This window comes from Myxine glutinosa, chromosome 2 (assembly GCF_964187855.1).
Source record: "Myxine glutinosa chromosome 2, kmMyxGlut1.1, whole genome shotgun sequence".
Taxonomy (NCBI): domain Eukaryota; kingdom Metazoa; phylum Chordata; class Myxini; order Myxiniformes; family Myxinidae; genus Myxine; species Myxine glutinosa.
Window position 1 is genome coordinate 62364254 of NC_136262.1, and position 26631 is coordinate 62390884.

The 26631-nt window shown below is 43.0% G+C and overlaps 1 protein-coding gene across 19 annotated transcripts in view; it reads right to left on the reverse strand.

Moving 5' to 3' along the window:
• Positions 1 to 26631, reverse strand: part of L3MBTL3 (L3MBTL histone methyl-lysine binding protein 3) — a 207592-nt gene that overhangs the window by 165258 nt on the left and 15703 nt on the right. For 12 of the 19 annotated variants that reach the window (XM_078773371.1, XM_078773368.1, XM_068108064.2 and 9 more), the window contains 4 exons: positions 20789 to 21017; positions 7714 to 7837; positions 7032 to 7113; positions 5308 to 5399 (listed from right to left, as the gene is read on the reverse strand). In XM_078773371.1, coding sequence (XP_078629497.1) covers positions 5308 to 5399; positions 7032 to 7113; positions 7714 to 7837; positions 20789 to 21017 — 527 coding nt within the window. Of the gene's footprint in view, positions 1 to 5307; positions 5400 to 7031; positions 7114 to 7713; positions 7838 to 20788; positions 21034 to 23097; positions 23146 to 26631 lie in introns of those variants that run through there. The other 7 variants (XM_078773376.1, XM_068108062.2, XM_078773366.1 and 4 more) reach the window with 3 other exon arrangements.

Genomic DNA, 26631 nt, shown 5'->3' on the forward strand with positions numbered 1-26631 from the left:
ATTGCAAGCTGTGAGCAACCAAGACGTTGGGCAATAGTTCGCTGGCTTACACCAGCCTCAAGCATCCCAATTGCCCTTAAACGTTGTTCAGATGTCAGGCGTGGCATCTGAATTTTCTTGTTGTTTTCCCTGTCAGAAGCCTCCAGAGTCTAGAGTGACTAAAGACAGCAGTAAATTAATGTCTAACCATGAGAACTGAAGGATTTCATGATGAGGGTCATTATTTAAAGGGAAAGATCTCTCTACATAACCACTCAAGCATGCCATTGTTTATCAACCAGGTGATTGAAGTGAAGTTCCCGTTACATAATCAGCTATTACAATTGAAGAAACGTGTTTGTAAAGCGGCACATTTCAAAAAAATGAAAGTGATAAGTTTCTTTTGATGTTCAGTTTATACATACTAGGACGTGCCCGTACGTGGGTGCCCGTTCCTTGCCAAAAAAAAAAAAAAAAATGTCTTCGCCCATGCATGCATGGGCGTGCCCATGGGCCCATGGGCGTGCCCGTAAGTGCGTGATGTGACCGTACAATGAATGTATCGTCCCGACGCCGCAGCTCGGATGGCGCTGCAGTTAATCGGGCCTGTATCGGCAGAGTTATTATAAACGTGTACTACAATCGATCGTACCTTACAGCGTCTGCTCGCCACGTTCAGCATCAGTACGTCGTCACTATGACTATCCGTAAGTCCGGAAGTGACGTCCTCATTTGACTGTCCGGAAGGTCGCATATCGCAGTTACGATGAATCGCAAATTAGTTTTAATTAGTTTTAAAACATAGTTTAACGCCAACATAGCGCCAACATAGTTTGCCAACGTGAAATAAATGAATACGCTCTCAAATGTGCCGTCCGAGGCAGAGTCTGTTCGCCACGTTCGGCACACGTGATGGCTCGCTGCTCTCTGATTGGTTGAATCGTTTTTTGGACATAGCTCGGTAACTACTTCTCCGATTAATATGAAACCTTGAAAAGGCACATCCTCGGGTCCCCAGCAATATACCTGGCAAGTTTCAAGTATATCGGACCCGTGGTTGTCGAGAAACAGCGGTCACAGACAAACAAACACACAGACACACAGAGATTACTGGAATTATAGATAGATAATGGAGGGAAAATATGTTGGAGGCATGTTTCATCTAATCCTCCAAGAGGATTTGACCTAGGAAGTGGAAACTTTCAGGAATTACTCAGGACACCCCAAAGGTGTGTTTCCTGAAGTTTTATTTGATTCCATAACGTTTTGAAAAATTTTCTTTTTTCCCATCTTGGCATTTTATTCCTTTGGAGGAGGGGGTTGCAATTTGAATTATCCAAGCTATACAACCACTATGTATTATGAATGTTTTTGCTTCATGTACGTAACCTGGGTTAGTTTATATTTTTGGGAGCGATCGAGGCAGTGGTCTGTTGCGTATACACCACCCAAATAAAGTTTTACATTCCGCATTGCTTCAATGCAATTGCATTGCTTCAATGCCTAACCCTAACCCTCATAAAACATTGCTTCAAAAAGGGGACCGAAAAAAAACAACAACAACCACGGTCCCCGAAAAAGGCCAACCCCAGCTTGCGGGGAAAAAATGGCCTCTAAAAGTGTTTTTTTTAATTTTTATTCCGCAATGTTCAAGTATAAAATTTAAATTTTATTAAAATAAGACTTTTATAGATCGTTAAACAATCCGGACGTTTAGCGCTACAGAAGCAGTCTTATATACCCCATCCTATACACTGTAATAACATGATGTTGAGCCACAGTTTAGGAGATGGAAGCTCTATTGTTCAGCATAGAACAGGCATCAGTTGGCAGCGTACATAGCCATATCAGCGGCATCTTCTTCACCCCTACCCTTTCACATGCTGTGCTTGTCTTGTAATGTTATTGATATACAGCCTGGCTAGCCTGGCGTTGGCCTAGCGGCTAGGGTGCCAGCTTAGGATCCTAAGATCCTGGGTTCGAATCCCGGTCGATCGCTGAATTATCGCTAGGGGGGTTGACTCAGTCTGTCATCCTTCCGAGGTCGGCTAATTGAGTACCAGTTCACTGGTAATTCCCTGTTTGTCGTAAAAGGCGACAAACAGGGTTGGCGGCAGGAAGGGCATCCGGCCGTAAAACATTGCTTCAACAAGGGGACCGAAAAACAACAACAACCACGGTGCCCGAAAAAGGCCAACCCCCGCTTGCGGGGAAAAATGGCCTCTAAAGGTGGTTTTTTTTTGTTTTTTTTTATATGAAGCCTGGTGTTAGCTTAACGGTTATAGTGTGGCTAGGTTGGGATTATTAGGGTCGTCAGTTTAAATGAAGATTTCATGAAGATTAAAATTTACAATGTTGATTAAAGCTCGGGTCAACAGGATGAAAAGTGACGATTTTTCAGATGAAAAATGATGATTTTAGAAGTTTGACCTTGAGTTGACCTTTGACCTTTTGACCTCATAAATAGTTGGTTTCCCAATTCAGTGAGGCAATGCACAAATGCTGTTCTATTTTCAAGTCAATCGGATGAAAATTGATGGGTTTTCAGATAAAAATCGATGATTTCGGAAGTTTGACCTAGAGTTGACCTTTGACCTTTTGACCTCAAAAATAGTTGGTTTTCCTATTTATTGACAATGTGCAAAAGCTGTTGAATTGCCAAGTCAATCGGATGCAAATTGACGGTTTATCAGGAGAAAATCGATTTTGGAAGTTTCACCTTCAGTTGACCTTTGACCTTTTGGCCTCAAAAATAGTTGGTTTCCTAATTCAGTGAGGCAATATGCAAATGCTTTTCAATTTTCAAGTCAATCGGATGAAAATTGACATGAAATCCAATATGACTGCTCGGTCAAGTGACCTATGATGTCATCCTTAGGATGTGCATCGATTAAAGTGGTATACTAAAGGTGAAATAGTATACCACTTTAATTGATGCACATCCTAAGGATGACACATCCTAAGGATGCACATCCTTGACCGCAAGGTCAAGTGACCTATGATGTCATCTTTAGGATGTGCATCATTTAAAGTGGTATACTATAGGTGGTCAAAGTTTCAAGTTTCTGCAATGAACGGTTTGACCTGCAGTTAGCATACAAATTTATGGAATAATAATAATATGTACTAGAATGCATCTGAAAATGCAAAGCCAGGATGCATCCGTTTGTATTCAGACGTCTTCTGCTTCTTTGGTATGCTCAAAATAACGAAAACAGTTTAAAAACCACAAAATGAAAAATGATGATTTTATGCAGCCTTTTGATCCTTTGACCTTTGACCTTTGATTTGATCTTTTGATTTGAAAAAAAACAATCAGCTTCTAGCTTTTGATTGGTGAACCAATTATGTGACCCAATATGCAAATTCTTGAAATTTCAAGTCAACTGGGTGAAAATTGGTGATTTTACAGAAGCTCAACCGTTTGACCAGATTATTAATTTGTCTTCTCCATATTATCATAATAAAGCTTTGTTGAAAATTTGATGACAAAACTCAAATGGTAAATATGAAATTTCAGGTCAATTGGATGAAAATTTATGAATTTAGGTGTTGCTGACCTTTGAGCTTTTGACAAAATTATTAATTTGCCTTCTCTGTATTATCATAATAAAGCTTTGGTGAAAATTTGATGACAATAGCTAAAATTGTAAAACGTTATGGCCTGGGAACACACACACACACACGCACGCACACACACACGCGCGCACACACACACACACACACACACACACACACACACACACACACACACACACACACACACACACACACACACAGAAGTGATTACAAAACCCCGTCTCCTGCTGTGCAGGGGACGGGCTAATGATAATAATGCGAATGATTTCAAAAGGATACCCTTGTATTGGCCCCATAATAATAACATTACAGGCCGATGTGGTTCTTGAGTGTGGATCCATAGATTAAAATTGAAATACATGCACGCCAAACACACCACCTTGAGTATCACTGGTCAACAAAATGAGACATGGTCGATAATATCACCAGGGTTTGGTTAACTTGTTTCTCGTCTCCATTAGCAGGTTTGAGCTATTCGGGACAGGCACTGGTTGCATCCCAATTGGCTTGAATTTGATGACCGAACTTGGTCAGATCGTGAAAATACAGCTCACGCTTAGCTTTGGTGCCTTCAAGGGGACGGCCAGGGAATTGCGCAATATCACCATCGTACCATACATCACACCATTAACAAGCAATTGCTAACACATACTTTTAAGCCCGTCTATTTTGGCTTGCCCTTCATTTTGTCTCTACTCTGAACGTATATGCGTGGATAAAATATGCCAGTTTGAAAAACATTATGGCAGCGTGATCTAATTTGGCAGCATTCTAAATTTATAAAAACATGCTGAAGGTAATCTTATGCATATTTCTCCTTTTTGTCATCCACCCAGTCCACAAATCATACAACAAAAAGTAAATGGGTCACAAGTACAAGTGAATGTGATCCATTTTGTTTGGCATTACCGCTTCCATAGGACGTTTGTAATAACACGTCAAAAGCATTGGCGGCGGTGTACACCACACCAACAGGAACGACGTTATGACATCAGCTTTGGTTCAAGAGAGACACAACCCAGGACAAATTTATCAATACCAAGGCCTGTCCCAAACGGATTGAATATGCCAATGGAGATGAGGTATTTATACCAAGAGAAGCTCGTGCTCATATCTGCTTAACTCTGGTGAAGAAGCCTGGATGTGAAAACCAGCATCGAGCTCTGTGAGAATATTGACACTTTTACTGAATGTAACAGCTCTTGCGAAAAAAAAATAGGCAGTTAAATATGGGCTGTAAAGATAGCCTAGAAGTGTGCATGCTCACCGCTGAGCTATCTAGTCTAGCCTGGGTTCAAATCTCAGCCCAGCTATAAACTGTCATCCTGGTGTTTCGCATATAGGGCGACACATCCACTTGTGTGTGACATTTCTTGGATGGATGTGAAGCTGGGTGTCCCATCTACTAACATTCACTGGTGGACGTTAATGATCCCACGGTGTCCTCCATGAAGGGTAGGCAAGATACCGTTGGTATTCTGGCAAAATTCCAAATTCCTTTACACTCAGTAGAGCATCCTGTGTTGCAATAGCGACCCATCCGGGATTGTAACCCGAGGCAACCGCTTCATCAGACAAGGTGATCTTTATAGAACATGGTACATAGAGAGAGACACGAGAGTGAGATGTAGAAACAACGGATCATCGCACTAATTTTTATTTATTTATTTTAGCCCAAAAAATTGCTGCAATGACAAGATAAACTTTGAACCTGCAGTTTTTACACACTAATACACTGCTATATCTGACCTCTTTAAAAAGTTTAGATGGGGCAGCGATTGCTTTTTCCTCATCAAGGTATGAAGACCACGACCACGATTTCCGCCGGCAAGAGTGTGATCCTGTGGAATAAAACACACACGTGCCAATGCCCAGACACCAAGGCCTGGTTGCCCCAGGAATCTGGGCAACAACAACAACAACCAACATCTCTGTGCATTGGGCTGAACCTGCAAAATGCAAATATTTAAAAAATCCACTTTTATAGCAAAGATATGAGGAAGGAAGGGTTATCTGTTTTTCCACAATATTGTTATATTTTTAACTATAGCTTGTGTCATTTCCTATTAATTTCTGATTAATCATCCTTACGACAAAATGCAATGCATTCGTTTTTGATCTCTGACAATACACACTTATATAACAACTCCAATCTCACATTTAAATGCATAGAATTTAATAAGAATAGGAATTATAATTACAATCACAATAAATATATATATATATATATATATATATACAGGATGTTTCAATAAAATGTACACAGACTTTAATATTTCAGAAAAGTAATGAAATAGGAGAGAGAGGGATGATGTTGAGTGTTACCAATACCTAACGGTTGGCGTAAGCATGTGATGTAATGATTGCTACTCAAAAGGTAGTGCAGAAAGAAAAGAGTATAGTTTTTGATAGATAAAGCCTGTATACATTGCATGGAGACACCCTGTAAGTAACCGAGTTTGCTTCCTTGATAACAAGCTCCACCGTTCTCCTAAGCAACGGAGTGTGGAATGGCAGCCAAAAACAACTGCCTCAAAAATCCCTGTCAAATGTCTTCAATTTTTGGCAGAACAAGTGAATCCTCTTGGATTGCGCTGAGGTTCGGGCATGGAATTTCGAGCCTCGATCATGGTTCGAGCCTCGATCTTGTATACAAAAATAATAATAATAATAATAATAATAAGAACCTTGGGCCGAATCTCGCGCTTCACCAGTGCGCGTGCGCGAATTTACGTCACGTCGGCAGCGAGAAGGGGTTCCCCAACACGAACCAATCAGGAACTGCCACGTCACACTTATATGATCTCAGAATTCCTGTGACAGGAATTCGCGTTACACTGGCTGGAAGTCATTCGCTAGAGGCGCTTCCTCAGCGCTAATAAATGAAGACAAATTACGGAAATTAATTGCTAAAAAGTTAATTGCATCTTTAAATTCCCTCCTCCCCTCCCCACCCCATTTCATTTTTCATTCATTTCCTCCCCCCCCCAAATTTCATTGTCCTTGCATTTATTATGTCAATGCTAAACCTAATCAAAAATATCCAAAAATATACACGATACAATCTTTCCTTTCAACAAATCACTCAGTGGCAAAGAATCACTTAAGAAATTAAAAAATTCTCGTATCCAGATCCGGATCCAGATCTTCATAAGAATGTAATCAATCTGTCATTGGCACACATGCAACATGTCGACCAAGCTTCGCCCAATTCCATCCATAACCTTTTGAGATATCCTGCTCACAGACAGACAGATCACAGACAGCCTCACAGACAGACAGTCCAACTCCAAGGACTGGAGTGAAAATATAACATACATCCACCTTCACTGGCAGAGGTAAAAACACACAAGCACCTCTCAAACCATATACAGTTTATTGTTTGAGAATACATTTCAGCGAGTGTGACAAAGAGATTATTGGGTCTTTGCTACCCATGCCACTTGTATAAATCTTCCACATTTTAACCTCACCTTCTGAGTTGCGTCTCAATTTAATGGAAAGTTCTGTTGGACTGGGAACTTTCAGTTTTATTTTCAAGTCTCCTTTCTTTTCCTAAGGGGAATAAAGAGAAGACACAACTCAGTGAAATAACCCAAATGGCAAACTAACTGGATGACGATGAAGAAATGTGGAATTTACAAGATCACATATGGGGAGCAGTACAGTTCAGTTTGTTGCATGCACCAAACGTTGAGCTGTCCGTCTGGTCTCCGTTTGATCCCTGATGGGGTTGGATTTCGGTAAAATTACCATTTTGTTATTGTTTCTGCAAATGGCACAGGGTGTGGTTTGTTCTTTTCTTCTAATGTCTAAATGACTATAGATGAGACAGCCAGCTTAACATTCACTCAGTAAGACTGTACACTTCAGCAAGCACCAGCCCCTGCTGACATCAAAGCACTATTTATCAGATTCATTTCTACAGTTCATTGCATGAAGAAGCAGACCATGGAGAGGATAATGCAAGCACGTTACTAAGATCCCAGATTTATTAAGATGCACATTTTGAGTGAGCAGCTGAGAAAATAAATAAATGAATAGAGCACAACCTTTTCATCAGCTCATAAAAGGTAAAGAGCCATGACAAATCAGCACCACCACTTTGACACAACTTCCCGAGCAATCATTTAACGGCAATAGTGATGATCATACCTCTCGGTCACTACCATTAGCAGATTGGTCAGGATCTATTCGTGCATTCAAAATTAACTTCCTGCCTCTCTTCCGCTGACAGTCGCTTCCCAACCGTGCCTCTCCCGTGGACTGGGAGGACAGCCTGCAAGACCAAACAACATTTGGATTTATAGGTATGGTCCAGAGACACACAAACAAAAGCAATCTTGTTGTACGAGAGAAATCGGGAATGTTTCTCCTTCATAATCACAAACCCAATGTCTAAGATTACGAAAAAAAAGGAAACCTCTAGTTTACACGCCATGTGCTTGAACAAGTCACGGATATTAATTTACCCACGTGGCACAACGTTTCTGTGTATAAAGTCATGAATTCAACTCCAAGGGCAGTTGAAGGTTGACGTGGAATTTATATGTAGAACATTTATAAACTAGATGGTATTCAAAAAATACTTACCCTGTGCAGTCAACTTGGTGTGAGCCAGCTCTTCTGTTTTTGAACGTTTAAGACGTTTTTGCATGTCTGAACATGAAAATTTATATTCTCTAATATAATTGTTGCATAGATCATGTTCAATAAATTTCAAACTTATCAGACTAAGTGTTGTCCCTGTCGAATTATGACATCATAATTATGGCATCAATGACGTCATCGTTAACAACACCTATTCCCCATATGGAGTTATTTACAATGAGCCACATTTCAATTTTTTCCATGAAGCGGTTTTGGAGATATAGAGGTGAAACGTTTTTCGATTTTTCCAAGATGGCGCCTGTAACACATGACCTATGACGTCATGATGACCATTAAAATATTATGAAGGAGGATGCGCTCCAATGGTGAAAACTTCGTGTCCATCAGACCAACAGTTGCTGAAAAAAATTAATAATGATCGGATGGATAAGTGTTGTATTTCTTGAATTACGATGTCATAACGAAGGCACCGATGACATCATCATTAACATATCTTATTCCCCATGGGGAGTAGTTGACAATGAGCCAGGTCTCAATTTTCTCCATGGAGTGGTTTCAGAGATTATAGAGGTGTGAAGTTTTTCCAAGATGGCGCCTGTACCACGTGACCTATGACGTCATAATTATCATTTTAAAAATTCCAGAGGAGGAGGCCCTCCTATGGTGAAAATTTCGTGCCAATCGGACTAACAGTTGCAGAGGATTTTTTTTTTCATACTGATCAGATCAAGCGTTGTACTTGTCGAATTATGACGTCATAATTAAGGCACCGATGACATCATCAACATATCTTATTCCCCATGGGGAGTACTTGACAATGAGCCATGTTTCCATTGAGCAGTTTGGGAGATATGGAGGTGTAACATTTTTCCAAGATGGCGTCCGTACCACGTGACCTATGACGTCATAATTATAAGTAGAAAATTTCTGCAGGCGGAGGCGCTCCTATGATAAAATTTCATGTCAATCGGACCAACGGTTGCCGAGAAAATGAATTTTAAAAATGCAGACACGGCACATGGCACACGTATCACCCGAATGCTTAACCTCGCTTTTTGCTTCGCGAGCGCAGGGTAATAATAGTTCAATGCACAACCTGGTGTTGGTGTTGGCTTAGCGGTTAGGATCCTGGGTTTGAATCCCGGTCGATCGCTGAATTAACACCAGAGGGGTGGACTCAGCCTGTCATCCTTCTGAGGTCAGCAAATTGAGTACCAGTTCACTGGTAATTCCCTGTGTGTCGCAAAAGGCGACTAACAGGGTTGGCGGCAGGAAGGGCATCCGTCCATAAAACATTGCTTCAAAAATGGGAGCAGTGTGCCCGAAAAAGGCCAACCCCTGCTCTGCGGGGGGAAATAAACTCTAAAGGTAGTTCTTTCTTCTCATGCAAAGATTTTGTAGAATAATATTGTCTATTCTGAGCAGGCCATACAGGAAGTAACATCAACACAGGTCAGAGCATTCTGGGTAAAACCAATATGCGGCCAACACAGTCACATGTCTGATGGAGTAGAGGGATATCGTTAAGGTCCTTTTGAAGGAGAACAAAGCAATTGAAATCCACAGGAGACTGTCTGCACAATAGAATTGGGGAAAAAAAAAAGAAAAAAAAAAAGATTACCGGTTAAAATCGATTTCCACCATCGGAACTGGGAATAGAACCCTAAATTCTACACAACCGATTACCCGCCTGAAACAGTTCCAAGTCACCGGATTTGATTCCTACCCCGACTTATCTCACTTTGTCCATTCTTAATCTGTTCATTGGTTCAGCAAATTATATCGAAAGCTTCTCCCTTCTCCTGTCATTCGTTACAAACAGATAAAGACAAGTCCATTTTCTGCATCTAGTTTGTTCAAGTTGTGAAGAAAATGAGCACAGCAATGTACTGACAAACTGTGTGCATGTGGGTCGGACTTCTCCTTCTGGGATCCGACATAGAGCATTCGCCTATCACATCTGCATGGACTATTGGGATATTCCAAAATCACCATATTTATTACCAGCAAATCTATCGCGGCATATTTCTTAACAGCAAATATACCGCGGCATATTTCTTAACAGCAAATATACCGCGGCATATTTCTTAACAGCAAATATACCGCGGCATATTTCTTAACAGCAAATATATCATGGCATATTGATTAAAAGCAAATATATCCCGGCATATTTATTAACAGCAAATATATCACGACATATTTATTAACAGTAAATATATCATGGCATATATTTAAAAAACCAAAAAAAACCCCACCTTTTAGAGGCCATTTTTCCCCGCAAGCGGGGGTTGGCCTTTTTCGGGAACTGTGGTTGTTGTTGTTTTTCGGTCCCCTTTTTGAAGCAATGTTTTACGGCCGGATGCCCTTCCTGACGCCAACCCTTTTTGCCGCCTTTAACGACAAGCAGGGAATTACCAGTGAACTGGTACTCAATTTGCCGACCTCGGAAGGATGACAGGCTGAGTCAACCCCCCTGGCGTTAATTCAGCGATTGACCGGGATTCGAACCCAGGATCCTAGGATCCTCAGCCGGCACCCTAGCCGCTAGCCCAACACCAGGACCAACACCAGACATATATATATGGCATATATATTAACAGCAAATATATCACGGCATATTTCTTAACAGCAAATATACCGCGGCATATTTCTTAACTGCAAATATATCGCGGCATATTGATTAACAGCAAAAATATCCCGGCATATTTATTAACAGCAAATATATCACGGCATATTTATGAACAGCAAATATATCACGGCATATTTCTTAACAGCAAATATATCACGGCATATTTATGAACAGCAAATATATCCCGGCATATTTATTAACAGCAAATATGTCACGGCATATTTATTAACAGCAAATATATCATGGCATATTTATTAACAGCAAATCTCTCACGGCATATTTATTAACAGCAAATATATCACAGCATATTTATTAACAGTAAATATATCCCGGCATATATATTAACAGCAAATATATCACGGCATATTTCTTAACAGCAAATATACCGCGGCATATTTCTTAACAGCAAATATATCGCGGCATATTGATTAAAAGCAAATATATCCCGGCATATTTATCAACAGCAAATATATCACGGTGTAGCGGTTACCTTATTCGCATGTCGCGGTTAACTTATTTGCATGTCGCAGTTAACTTATTCGCATGTGACGGTTACCTTATGTTTGGTGATAATCCACGTGCACGGACCTGTGGGGCTTTTGGTTGTGTGGACGTGACGCACGCGCGGTTGTTGGAGCCACGCCCTCCGAAGAGGGTTTTGGCTTTACAAAAGCTGTACGACTTCCGTTCGCGATCAGAGTGCTGGAGATTTCTGTACGAATAAACGAGCTTCGAACCCTACGAAATGGCCTCGTCTCCTCGCCTTCCGCAACTCCAAAACTGGTGACCCCGGCTTCTCCCGAACGGATGCGGGCGCTGTTTCGAACGCAGTTTCGATCGAACTGCCGGAGTTTCGGAAACGACGAGCGGCCATGTGGTTCGCGCACCGCGCTCGGCTCCTCCTCTACGACCAGAGGGGCGAGCCTGCTCCAGGACCCTCCGAAGGAACGCAGTTACGAGATGTGGGTGGCACTGCTGCTCATCTCTTGCGCGCGCACTGACGTTAGCGGCACGGCTGCTTCGTTACCTTCACGCACACTACTGCTCGCAACTCGCGCAACTACTACTCCTACTCTGAAGCCTTGGGAGGCCCGCGAGGAACCTCGGCAGCCTCCCCCAAGGCCTTGACCAGCCCCTCGGTCAGCTCAACCCCACGGCGGCGTTTTTTCACGCGTACCGAAGCCGAGCACTGCTCGAGCCTTCTCGGCCCTGCCGAGCACGCCTGCGAACTACGTACATGCCCATGGGAGTGCATTCTGGGGGGGGTGCATGTAGCGGTTACCTTATTCGCATGTCGCGGTTAACTTATTCGCATGTCACGGTTAACTTATTTGCATGTCGCGGTTATCTTATTCGCATGTGACGGTTACCTTATGTTTGGTGATAATCCACGTGCACGGGCCTGTGGGGCTTTTGATTGTGTGGACGTGACGCACACGCGGTTGTTGGAGCCACGCCCTCCGAAGAGGGTTTTGGCTTTATAAAAGCTGTACGACTTCCGTTCGCGATCAGAATGCTGGAGATTTCTGTACGAATAAACGAGCTTCGAACCCTATGAAATGGCCTCGTCTCCCGCAACTCCTAAAACGGCATATTTATTAACAGTTTTTTTTTTTTTTTTTTTTTTTTTTTTGTATACAAGATCGAGGCTCGTAAAAGAGCTAACATTAATCACACAAAAAGACAAACCGACACACAAAACACAAAAAACAAGGGGAGCGGCAGACAAGATGGGGAGAGAGGGGGAAGGACACAAAAGAGAGGGGGAAGAGGGGGAAGGACACAAACACAACATTTGAGAGCAGGGACATCGGGAGGACTTGGGGGGAGGTGGGAGAGGAATAAAACATATGAACACTGCAAGGACTCTAGGGTGAATTGCCGGGGGTAGAAAAGATCAAGGTTTTCGATGGGGGAAGATAAGAGATGGTGGTGAACAGCTGTTTTAAAGACCTGGAGGGAGGAGTGGGATTGAAGGGAGTGGGGGAGTTTGTTCCAGAGGCGGGAGAAAAGGGGAATGAAAGAGTGAAGGTGAGCAGAGAGCCTAGACTTTGGCAGTTTAACCATAAGAGGGTTGCAGGCAGATCTTGTGCGACCTGAAGGAATATTGGGGGGACAGAGCACAGAGAGAGCTGGGGGAGCAAGGCCGGAGAGGAGTCGGTAGAAGACAGAAAGACCACCAACCTGCCTGCGGTGAGTGAGTGAAAGGCCCTCGGTGTTGACTACATCGTTGAACAATAACACTTTTGATGTTCAGCCCCCCCATTTTAGATAAGCATAAGTATTGGAACAGATTAACTTAAAGTAAATTAAAGTAGTGTAATAGTTAGTATTTGGTTACATATCCCTTACATGCAATAACTGTATCGAGCCTGTGACCCATCGATAATCACCAAACTATTGGTATCTTCCTTTGAGATGCTTTGCCAAGACTTTACTGCAGCCATTTTCGTTGTTGTTTGTTTTGGGGGATTTCTGACTTTACTCTCCTCTTCAGTAATTTAAATCCATGCTCCATTGGATTTAAATCAAGAGATTGACTTGGCCAATCTGTAACCCTCCACTTTGACCCCCTGATGAACCCCTTGGGCAGTGTGTTTTGGGTCATTGTATCCCGGCATATATATTATCCCGGCATATATATTAACAGCAAATATACCGCGGTATATTTCTTAACTGCAAATATATCGCGGCATATTGATTAAGAGCAAAAATATCCCGGCATATTTATTAACGGCAAAGATATTGCGGCATATTTATGAACAGCAAATATATCACGGCATATTTCTTAACAGCAAATATATCACGGCATATTTATGAACAGCAAATATATCCCGGCATATTTATTAACAGCAAATATGTCACGGCATATTTATTAACAGCAAATATATTACGGCATATTTATTAACAGCAAATCTATCACGGCATATTTATCAACAGCAAATATATCCCGGTATATTTAATAACGGCAAATATATCGCGGCATATTTCTTAACAGCAAATATATCCCGGTATATTTATTAACTGCAAAGATATTGCGGCATATTTATTAACAGCAAATATGTCACGGCATATTTATTAACAGCAAATATATCCCAGCACATTTATTAACAGCAAATATATCACAGCATATTTATTAACAGCAAATATATCACGGCATATTTATTAACAGCAAATATATCGTGGCATATTTATTAACAGCAAATATATCACGGCATATTTATGAACAGCAAATATATCCCGGCATATTTATTAACAGCAAATCTATCCGGCATATTTATTAACAGCAAATATATCACGGCATATTTATTAACAGCAAATATATCCCGGCATATTTATTAACAGCAAATATATCCCGGCATATTTATTAACAGCAAATATATCCGGCATATTTATTAACAGCAAATATATCACGGCAAATTGATTAACAGCAAATATATCCCGGCATATTTATTAACAGCAAATATATCACGGCATATTTATTACCAGCAAATCTATCGCGGCATATTTCTGAACAGCAAATATATCACGGCATATTTCTTAACAGCAAATATATCCTGGCATATTTATTAACAGCAAATCTATCCCGGCATATTTATTAACAGCAAATATGTCACGGCATATTTATTAACAGCAAATATATGACGGCATATTTATTAACAGCAAATATATCACGGCATAATTATGAACAGCAAATATATCACAGCATATTTCTTAACAGCCATTATATAACGGCATATTTATTAACAGCCATTATATCCCGGCATATTTATCAACAGCAAATATATCACGGCATATTTATTAATAGATTTAGTTAATTGATAATAGATAGATTAATAGATAGATTTAGAATAGGTACACGGTATCCCTGCGCATCGAAGAGCGTGACCAAGGGTTGGCGTCAGGAAGGGCATCCGGCCATAAAAAACATTGCCTCAAAAAGGGAACCATGATTGTCATGGGGCCCGCAAGGCTAACCCCGGCTCTAGCGGGGAAAAATGGCCTTAAAATGATCATTCATTCTTATTCATTCAGTGAAGAGAGTGGAGTCATCCTAAAAGTGAAACTATACAAGTCAGGAGACGACGATGGTTCACGAGCGAGCGGTATTCAATGACAAAGGACGGACTATAACCGAAATAGGCCCGGACAGGCCAGGCCCGGAAATGTCAAAACGAAGGTTACTTGACCTTGAAATGAGATAAAAAATACTGTATAATCAGTTATGAGGTTAGTTAGCTACACAATACCGAAACTTCGGTGAAAAATAAAATGAAAAAAAAAAAAATGAAAAATCGAGCTCCGTGGGGCTAGCTAGACACATGACATTGGCCTAACCAAATATCAAAACCCCTGTCAGATTCCACCAAACCCCGTGGAGAATATGTAGCTTGAACTCGATTACCCCCTAAAAAGACATCTTTTTGGGGCGTGGCTCCGCCCACAATGGGCGCAATACGCCCACTCTAGGCAGGACACAACTAGATCATGATATCAACCTCCCACCCAAGTTTCATCAAGATCAGATATCATCGGGTAGTTATGCTGTGGACAGACAGACACACAGACAGACGCACACACATGACGAATATAGTGGTCACTTGATAACTCATGAACCAAAAATATTCTGATAAAGTTGGGGGAGTGGGAAGAATATGTAAATCCACCTATTTTTGGTAAATGTGGAATGCGTATAAACCTTGTGATCAACAATATCATAAACTAGAACGGCACTCAGTAGAGAGCATAACTCTGCCCGGTGAACAGTTTACGTTTTGTATCCCAGAGTAGACCAGAAAATCACAATACAGAATCACATAAAATCAAAATCATCCGTCCACAACTTTTTGACATATCCTGCTTTGTATCGTTTTTGGCCCCATCTCCCAATGGTGAATAATCACTTTTAAAATTCTACTGGCCGGATCCGGACCTTCACCAAAATTGAAGAGATTCTTCCTTGACACACACAACCTGTCCACCAAGTTTCGTCCAAATCCGTCCATAGCTTTTTGAGATATCCTGCTATATGTTGGTTTTAGCCCTATCACTCAATGGTGAATAATCACTTTAAAAATTCTACTAGCCGGATGCGAATCCGGATCTTCACCAAAATCTAATCATTTCGTCCTTGTCACATACGCTACCTTTCTGCCAAATTTCGTCCAAATCCGTCCACAACTTCTTGAGATATCTTGTTCACAAACAAACGGACATACAAACAGACAGGGGTGAAAACATAACCTCCATCCAACTTTGGTGGTGGAGGTAAAGATCCAATATTTAAAGGAAATGCATTTCTTGACACATTTGTTTTTTTGTTTTTTTTTGGTTTTTTTTGGTATACAGAGTCGAGGCTCGTGAAAGAGCTAACATTTATCAAACAAACAAGTAAACAAAGTATATAAAAATGGGAGCGGTCGACAAGATGGGGAGAGAAGGGGAGGAAGCACACAAACACAACATTTGAGGGCAGGGACATCGGGAGATGTGTGGGAGGCAGAGGGCCTGGGGGGAGGCAGGATAGGTATAAAACGCAAGGACACCAAGGACTTCCAGGAAAGAAGACAAAAGTCACCTCAAAAAAGTGGATTTGGGGTGAAATTAGCAGGGGTAGAAAAGATCAAGGTTTTGGATTGGGGAAGATAAGAGATGGTGGTGAACAGCCGTTTTAAAGACCTGGAGGGAGGAGTGGGATTGAAGAGAGTGAGGGAGTTTGTTCCAGAGGCGGGAGAAAAGAGGAATGAAGGAGTGAAGGTGAGCAGAGAGTCTTGATTTTGGCAGTTTAACCATAAGAGGGTTGCAGGCAGATCTTGTGCGACCTGCAGGAATATTTGGGGGACAGAGCCCAGAGAGAGCTGGGGGAGCAAGGCCGGAGAGGAGTCGGTAGAAGACGGAAAGACCACCAACCTGCCTGCAGTGAGTAAGTGAAAGGCCCTCGGAGATAGCGTCATCGCGGGAGATTCCAATGATTCTGAACGCTTTGGTTTCAACAGCGTGAAGACGAGCTAGGTGTGAGGCAGGAGCACCAGCCCAGAGGGGAGAGCAGTATTCCATTGAGCTGCGGATGAAAGCCTTGTATGTGGTGAGGAGCTCAGGTGTGCCAAGGAAGGACTTCGCACGACGGAGGATGCCCAGTCGGCGACTGGCTTCGGAGGCCAGCTTGGAAATGTGGTTTTCCCAGGAAAGATCATGGCAGATAGTGAGACCCAAAAGCTTGAGTGACAGAACTTCTTGGAGAGGATTATTCAGAAAGTAGATGGGAGGGTTGTCCAGTCGGTCTTTTCGGAGAGACATCGTAAGAGTGTGAGATTTGTCAGGATTGAAAGACATGTTCCACTTGTTTGCCCAGTCTGTGATTTTGTCCAGGTCTGCAGAGAGTGAGGAGGCTACAGACTGCCGATCTGAGGGATGAGGAATGGAGCGGCAGAGAGTGGAGTCATCAGCAAAGAGATAGAGAGGATTTTCAAGAGAGTCAGAGAGATCATTGATGAAGACCAGAAAAAGCACAGGGCCCAGAACACTGCCTTGGGGAACTCCAGCCTGAACAGGAAGAGGAGATGAGAGAAACCCATTCAGGGCCACACGTTGACTACGACGAGAGAGGAAGTCCGCCAGCCATGCGTGGAGATTTCCATGGATACCAAAGGAGGAGGGTTTGGTGAGCAGAGCGGGGTGCCAGACCGTATCGAAGGCACGTGATATGTCGAGGGAGACAGCTCTAATTTCCTGTTTGGCATTGAGGACCTCCATCCATTGTTGAGACAGCAGAAGCAGCATGTCCAGAGTAGAGTGACCTGGTCTGAAACCAAATTGATGATCAGAGATCAAGCCATTGGAGAAGAAAAAAGATTTCATATCCGAAGCAATGATGGATTCCATGACTTTGCTGATAATTGGGAGAAGGCCGATTGGTCTGTAGTTGCTAGGATCTGTTTTTGCACCTTTTTTGTGCAAAGCGGTGATGTTGGCTGATTTCCAAGCAGATGGCAGTTGACCTTGAGCAAAAGAGAGGGTGAAGAGAACAGAGAGAGGGAGTGAAAGAGCGGAAGAACAGGATTTTAGGACCCGTGGGCTGATGCCGTCAGGTCCAGTTGCAGAATCAGAGTCGAGGGTTGACAGAAACTTTTCCACCTTGTCAGGAGGAAAGGACACGGAGTCCAGGAGCAGCTGGGTACGACTGGGTACGTTGGGTACAGAGAGGGATGGGTTTGGGACACAAGATTTAGAGGCAAACATAGAGTTGAGGCATTCAGCTTTTTCACGTGCAGAGTCAGCTGTGTAGCCGTTTGAGATAAGGGAGGGGATGGAGGGGGAACAAACACCAGAAACAGATTTGACCAGATGCCACCAGGATTTGGAAGAGGGAGACAGATAAGAGAGTTCGGTCTTGAGAACGGAGAGATATTGTTTCCTGGCTCTCCTGAGGGTGGACACACACTTGTTTCGGGCTTTGTGAAAGGAAATGAGATTTCCTTCCGTTGGATTTGCTTTCCAGGAGACGAAGGCAAGTTGTTTCTGGGCAACAGCCTCACCACAAGATTCCATGTACCATGGACGGGAGGAAGGGTCTGACAACTGAAGACGAGATGGGATAAATCTGTGCATGAGAGAGAGCAATTTACTTTGGAAGAATTCCCAGGATGAGTTGATGTCAGAGGTGGTAGAGATGGGAGACCGGTCCAGATGATTGATGGCTGCTTGAAGACCGTGCCAGTTGGCCTGAGTGAAATGCCAGACTCGTCGATGCTGAGGAGGCACCCTGAGAATGGTCAGAGAGATGTCCACTTTAACAAGCACATGATCAGATGAGCCGATTGGAGCAGAAGAAGAGCAGCAGACATTTTCAGGGAAGTTAGTCATAACCAAGTCCAGAAGAGAAGATGCTCCGTTGACTGAGATCCGGGTCGGGAAATTGACAGATTGTGTCAGTCCCAGTGAGTCGCAGAAGTCCTTTGCTGAGGAGCCATGGCTGGTGAGAGAGGTACCCACACCCAGCCAACTGGCATGGTGACAATTGAAATCACCACATATGAGGAAGAGAGAGTTAGGATGAGTAGACAGAAGTTGGTCCATATTATCAGACAGCGAGATGTAGATGGAGTCATCACTGTTTGGTGGACGGTACAACACACATATGAACAAGAGGTGGGAGCGAAGGGGAAGCCGTAGCCAGAGGTATTCCTGAGGGTGAGGTGGAGAGAGTGCAGTGCAGGGCGAGTGAGGAAGAGAGTTTTTGATAAAGATGGCAACCCCACCTCCAGGACGAGGCTCAGGTCCATCATACCGGAGGAGGGAGTAACCCGGGAGAGATACTAAGGAATCAGAGACATCATGAAGGAGGAAAGTTTCTGTTAAGCAGATCACGTCTGGTTTGACAGAAGCAACCTGTATGGAGAGATCAGTTGAGTTTGAACGAAGGCCCCGGATGTTTGAGGTCCATTCCGTTAATGAAGAGGAAGGGGGAGCATCGGATACAGAACAGGGGGGAGGAGGGGTAGGGTAAGATGTGGAAGAGGTGGAAGAGGTAGGGAGAGCTGTTGAAGGTGTGTCAGAGATTTCAGAATAGCTCGGAGAAAGGGAAGGATGGGGCGGACAAAAGGTTTGATGGTGATTGGGTGAGGCACAATGAGGTGTTATTTGAGGAGGGGGAAGAGCGAGGCAGAAGGTTGGGGGAGATGGAGGTGAGAGTTGGAAGAGGGAAGAAGTGGGGAGGACGCTTTGAGGAGGGGGAGCGAGAGGGGGGAAATTGAGAAGAAATGAGGGTGGGGAGATTTGAAGGGGAGGGGCGAGGGGGGGGGGAGTTTAGGAGGGAAGGGACAAGGGGAGGGATTTGAAAGGGATGGGATATGGGGGAGATTTGGAGGGGAGTCAAGGAGGGGAGGGTGAGGGGGAGGCTTGGAGGGGAGGGGTGTGGGGGGAGTTTAGGAGAGAAGGGGAAAGGGGGGAGATTTGAAAGGGATGGGTGATGGGGAGGATTAGGAGGGGAGTGGCAAGGGGGAAGATTTGGAGGGGAGGGGTTATGGGGAAGATTTGGAGGGGAGGGGTGAGATTGGATTTTAGAAAGTGCACGATTAATGGGAAACGAACATTTATTGCAAAATGAGTTTCTTGTGACCTTCGACTCTTCGAGTCAAAAATACGTTTTAGGACGCTGGAGGGAGGATGGAGTGCAGGAGAGTTTAGGGAATGTAGAAAAAAGGCACTATAAGAGATGGAATTTTTTTTTGGGATGGATAGATTTGGTGAGCAAGTCGAAAGCAGCCTTTTAAAGAAGAAGAAGAAAAAGGTGTTATAATATATGACGGAATATAGAACTTAAGGGGAAAGTGTAAACATTATAAGGTTAATAACAGTAAACGTTAACAGTGAACAGTAATAACTGTTATTACAGGCATAACAGTGAACGTCGTTCGAAGAACGAACGAACGAATAAGAACGAATAAACGAATGAGAACAAAGAATAAGAACAGAGAAGGAAATGTATTTGTTTTTTGTTTTTTTAGTTGATTTTAAACATGGAAGTAGGCTATGGGGTGAAAAGACTGGGAAAAGCAGAGAACGAAAGTTATTGGAGCACAAAAGACGGACCGCTGAGAGGAAAACGAAGCCTCAAGGTTGTACACTGTACAAGGCCTCAAAAGACACGGCACGATTTAACACGATTTTCTATACAGGTACGAAAGATTTGCACCGAAAATCTTCCTCGGGACACACGATACGTACAACACCATAAAATAAATACAGTTATAACGAAAATACAAATGGGAACAATTACTTAACTTCGATTTCAATGGAGAGTGTGGACAGCTGCGAATAAACGAAAACCTCGCCGGCAAGACCGGAAGCCGGAAGTCATATTTCCTCCCCTCACCAACATATGAACTTCCATCCATACACTATCGACATATCCTTCCACCCTTTTTTGCTCTACAAACGAACGTGTAGGAAAAGAGAGGGCAATAACTGCTCGCATATTCTTTGATTCACCTGTCAAAGGAATTCTGAGAACATGTCTCACTGCAGAAACGCTTTCCGTTGCAGAAATCGTCAGCAGTTCCATAGCGGCCGCATTGCTCGCAACAGCACACTTCATCCAAGGCGGGCAATGCGATGGGGTCACAGGTAGAATTTTTTCGCCCAGTAGCCATTGCTGCAATTCCCCCAACTCCACTGCTCGGTTCACCCATGCCAGCATCTCGGCCACCATTACTCTCTGCTGCAACAAAAAGATGCTGTAGGTTGAACAAAAAATAAAATAAAACTCAAGCCAGTATTTGGTATGCTGGAGACAATATTCAAACTCGATCAAGGAGGTATTGTACCAACTGTCTTTTACTTGCAAACATAAGTAAACTTTTTTTGTATACAAAAGCTAGGCTCATGTGAGAGAGCGGGAGCAAAGGGTAGAAAGGCAATGTACTGTTAGTGGGGGTAGTGGGGCCACAATTGGACACTGGGGGTAGTGGGACAACAATTGGACACATCAAGTAAGGAAATGAATGTACAGGAAAGGAGGAGAGAGTAACCAAGAAGGTCGAGTTTGATTGGATTAACAAAGGTAGAAAAGATCACGGGTCGGGATGAGGGATGAAATGAGATGGTGTTGCATCGCTTACTTGAAGCTTTGGAGGGAAGAATACGACCGAATAGTGTGGGAAAGGCAGTCCCACAATTGGGCAAAAGGAAGAACAAAATGAGTGGTGTGCATCATGTCTGGAATTTTAAACCAGGATGGGTTACTGGAAGAATGGGTATATTCTGAAGGAGGTGGGGAGGTTTGGAGAGCTGAAAGAGCAGAGGTAGCAAGATCAGAGGAGGTGGAAAAACCAAAAAGGTCACCGACCTGTCTTAGATGTGAAAGCTAAGCCTCATTGCAGGAGATTCCAATAATATTGAGAGCTCAACATTGCACAGAATCGGAGAGAAAGAGAGAAATGAGTCTGGGGCCCCAGCTCATAGGGGAGAGCAGTACTCCATCGGGTTAGGCCGTTATAAAGGGATCGTAGGGCTGTGACTAGTTCAGATTTTTCAAGGAATGACTTGGAACAACAGAGGATGCTCTCGTGCATTGTAACTTAATATTTTCTGCTCTCACAAGTTACACTATTAAAACAAAATAAATTAAGATTCCTCAATGCATAAGAGAGGGAGAGAGAGAGAGGGAAGGAGAGAAAGTGACACATTTGATGTTTCTATGGAGTTGGTTTACTCCCTTTCCCGACCCTCCCCCACTAAATGGTGGTGCACCACTTCCTTGGAGCCCTGGAGGGAAGAGTGTGATTGAACAGCCTCTGGAAGGCAGTTCCTTGGCAGAGAAAACAAACAGTAGAAAATAAATATTTAACATGAAGTAAATTAACGCTGACATACCTTTACAGTTTGCAGATGGCGGCACTGACAGGAAAACAACAAAGGTTGCAGGTTTGTGAGAACTACTGGGTCAGGAGGATTGCACGAGTGAATACGGTGAATAGAAGGAGGATGAATGAACTGAGAGAGGAGATTGGTTTGCAGATGAGCTTGACTGGGAGATTGGTGAAATGCCGGCTGAGATGGGCTGGACACTTGGTGCAGATGGGGGAATATATAATGGCAAAGAGGGCAGATATGTTGAGGGAAGGTAGATAGAAAAGAGGTAGACCATGGTTGAGATGGAAGGATTGTGTGAAAAGTGATATCAGTAAGATGGGGGTGATTGGAGAGTGGAGAGATTTGACTGAGGACAGAGGGGAGTTCAGGAGTATCGTGGTTAAGGTAGGGCGGAGGCTCGGTACCATTGGACCTCACCCCTTATAAAGGGAAGGAGGAGGAGAAGAAGAGAAGAAAAAGACGAAAAAGAAGAAGATGAAGAAGAAGAGGAAGAAGACTTAAAATATATTAATAGTGGTAAAACCTGTATGAGAAACAAGCCATATTTTATCAGTGAAATTTCAATTCTGAAATTTGATTGTTACAGACCCAGAGGTCTAATTTCTCTGGTCTATGTTATTTTCTTCCCTGAAGTGCTCAAATGATACAAAATATGGCATTGGTCTTGAAAAGTTTCAGCATGGCCCGATTGATATTCTGTAAAGTTGCACCCCAAAAGTGGTGCGACACACATACATTTATCCTTAAATGGCATCTGGGCTTTTCACAGATGATCCCTCCTGAGTAAATGAACATGTTTCAAATGCAGCTTGTGAATAAGAAGAAAGCCAGGGTCTTGTCAACAGCGACAAAGAGTATTAAAATACGTATCTCTTGTGGTGGAAATGCCAATGATACTTAAGTAGATATAGTTAAAGGATGCTCACGTTTTGCCCCAGATTAAACACGTGGGCACCAACTTCGCCCTCATCTTTTATTCAAATTGCCTATCAAGGTGCACTGTTGACTGAGGTCTGCTCGATCCAGTTGCTTGTTGTCGAGCCTGCTATGAAACATTAATGAGTACTAATGACAATATCTTTTCAGATTGTCCAGCAGATCGGCATTACGATCATACATGTTACGATCGGCGCAAATCACCAAAAGTATTGACTTTTAAAAGTTTAGCCTTTTGGCAGTTAAAATGCTCGATGGAATAGACGTTAACTTTCACACCTAACTAATTAATCTACATCCTACAAATACAATAGATCAATATTCGCTCATCTTGGAATTCAGAAATCACCTCTGAATTTCAAGCTTGGACAATCTTTCAAATGAAATACTAGTCTCTACTAGGTGTAGTGCTTTTACACTCTGGAATACTAGTCTCTGAAGGCCAGTGTTAGTCTGCACCGGTGGACGAGATAAACAATGGATTTTATCAAATAAAGGCTGGTTAAAGCATGTTGATCATGGTGGGAAACGAGGCGAGGCTGATGTTTTCAGTGTCGGCCCATTGACAGAGAAAAACTTTGAAAAGCCAACTCAACATCTCATTAATGGATATATAAAACTGATCTTTAAAAAAATTTTGTGCTCTGATGATGGGCAATCAATGAAAATGTCAGCCACACCTCGTTTACCATGGTGGTCAACATATACTCGAAGCAACTTTGAGTTGATATATTGCAGTGCTTTTCATAGCAGGGCATCCAGTGCTGTTTATTATGCTCACCGATGGCATCCACAGCATTCTTCACACACCTGTCTCACATATCTTTCCATGGTCTCCCATATTAGGAAGAAGTACTTTGGTCATTCTCTTATCATCGACTATGTAATCCTGCACCTCACCAGTAGATGTGACCAGTACTTCCCCGTTCTTGGGAAGACTAAATGTTCCTGGCTTCCAAAATCAGTTTCCAATACACGACTTTCGAAATGACGTAATCTGCCCAAGATTGCTCGGCACGCATGTGCAAAAACCCTGGTAACGAGGTCCATTGGGGAGGCCTGGATGTGGATCATGCGAGCCAATAAGGAGTGTAGCATGAAACGGCTCACAAAGCTTTCAGAGAAGCCGAAAATACTAGGAAACATCCCTGCGAGAAAGGGGTATGCCTCTGCACAACTAAATATTTGGAGAACTTCCTCATCAACTCGTTCAAAATGTTTATATTTTGCAGCCCGTACAGGCTAAAACTCCTGGCGATATGGGCCCATGAAAGGCCGAAGGCTTGAAGACGGACATGTTCTCACCAAACTTTGTGCTTCATGACAATAACAAGCCAGATGTAGGTTTAACTGTTAAGGTGGCTGGCTTAAAATATTAGGGTCTTGAGTTTGAGCACCCGTCATGCCGTTTATTAACACCAGGTGGGTTGAGTCAACCTGTCATCCTTCCAAGGTCGGCAAAATGAATATCAGCTTACTGGAAACGAGGGGCATCAGTGGCATCAGCAGCACAGTCGTGCTCTCAGCAATGATACAACCAGCACCCACAGGATGTATCCCAAATTATTATTATTATAAACACGATGCACAATAAGTTAAGGATATTGTGGGAGTGAGATTTTTTTTTTTATAGGGGTTAGGGTTATGGTATTGAAATCAAGAATGCTGTGTTTTTTCACACTCATTAATAACCATAGAATTAGGACCAACAACTTTTTTCAACATAATTAATACACAAAATCAACCACACCGAAGAACCTGCCAATATCCCTAACTTATTGTGAGTAGTGTATGTGCTTCTCAACACTGAGGGAAGGTCATATCTGGGGCTTGTGAATGCACAGGGTAAGGTTAAAATGTCACCGTTTATCATGTTTCGGAAGATGGGGGAGGGGTGGATGGGAAAATGGGAGTGGGAGTTGTGTGTGCTGTGAGCGCCATTTTATATATGTATATATATATATACTGTATATATATTGTTATGTCGGTGGGGTAGTGATATGTAGAGTCAGGTAGATTTGTGTAGGTAACATGCTCTGACTGTCGTGAAGAAGAACCACCACCATGTAATAAGTAGAGCACCTGTTTAGTCCGAATGTCGGATGAAGTTGTATATTTGTCCCCATTACGAGGAGTGGGGCATGTTAACAAGTTATAGAGATTATGTTAACTACTTCCCTGTTCGTTGTTCCCTATGTGATTGATCCTTTGTCCCTTATGGCACCGCAATAGACACTAGTGAGAATGGCAATTAAAGCACATTAAATAATAATAATAAAACCAACCGGAAGCCAGTTCTGAGCACTGCTGAGGGGATACCACCGGCTACATCACCACAAAGGTCAGGCAGGCCGTGAGCCACGCCCAGAAGGGCAGTGATTGGGCGGGAGTTGACCAACAGTAAGGCCGGAGCAAGAAGCAACTCGCTGGTTGGAAGAGGAGCGCCAATGATGTCGGAGGTGGTACGTAAAAACCACTTCCGGCCAGGATTCTTCCTCTTCTCTTGTGTCTTCTCGTGCTTCTCATGCTGGATGTGGAAAGAGACGGTTGAGCACTGATGATTCTCCCCCCTTGTCGTCACGTTCTGGACATCGGTGTGGGCGGTCGTGGGCCGAGACCTTGGTGGGGATTGTGAGGAGGCCGAGTTGTGGACGGAGAGCTGCAGTTTTGCCAGGCAGAAACGATGCATGGACAAACACTCAGGCCTGCGCGCTTGAGGCCTGGTTCCGCGCACGGACTTCGCGCCAAGGCGTGTTCGCGCACACAGACCTCCGAGGCTGTTTGCAGACTGACGAAGCCCCACGAGCTGATCAGAGCAAAGTGCACGATAACCCCACATATATATTTTCCAGTTCCTCCATCCCTTTGTCTGGGTTTAAGTCTGGTGTGGAGGATCCCGTTTAGGAATTTAGTTTTACCGTCGCGTTTTCTTGTTATCGGCATTTCTTTTAATAAACCTGTTTATTAAATAAACCTGTTTATTAAATTAATAAACCGTTTTGTTAGAGTTTATTTTTTGCAGGTTCGGGACACGGGAAGACACGGTTTTGCAGTTTGCGGGCAGACAACATGCAAGACCCTTCATCTTCCCCTCCCCTTTCTTCCCCCGCATATATAAAATCCGCTGTTTGAACTGAATGCACAGGAGTAACGCTCGATTGCCTTCCATGACTCTCCTGGTGTTAACTGAGAGCAGTCACATGACAATATATATGTATATATACTTTTTGGTTCCAGGGCAACAATATAAATTATACTAAAATTTTGCATATATTGGTGAAAGGAGAAGAGTACGTGTGTGTGTGTGTGTGTGTGTGTGTGTGTGTGTGTGTGTGTGTGTGTGTGTGTGTGTGTGTACAGAAATCAAGAAAATGACCAAATGCCAGGACGTGTGTGTGTGTGTGTGTGTGTGTGTGTGTGTGTGTGTGTGTGTGTGTGTGTGTGAATGTTTGTTATCATATAAACCGCCGCTGTTAACCAATTGTATCAACAGGAAATGATAAGAACCCAACTCTTCTCTTCCA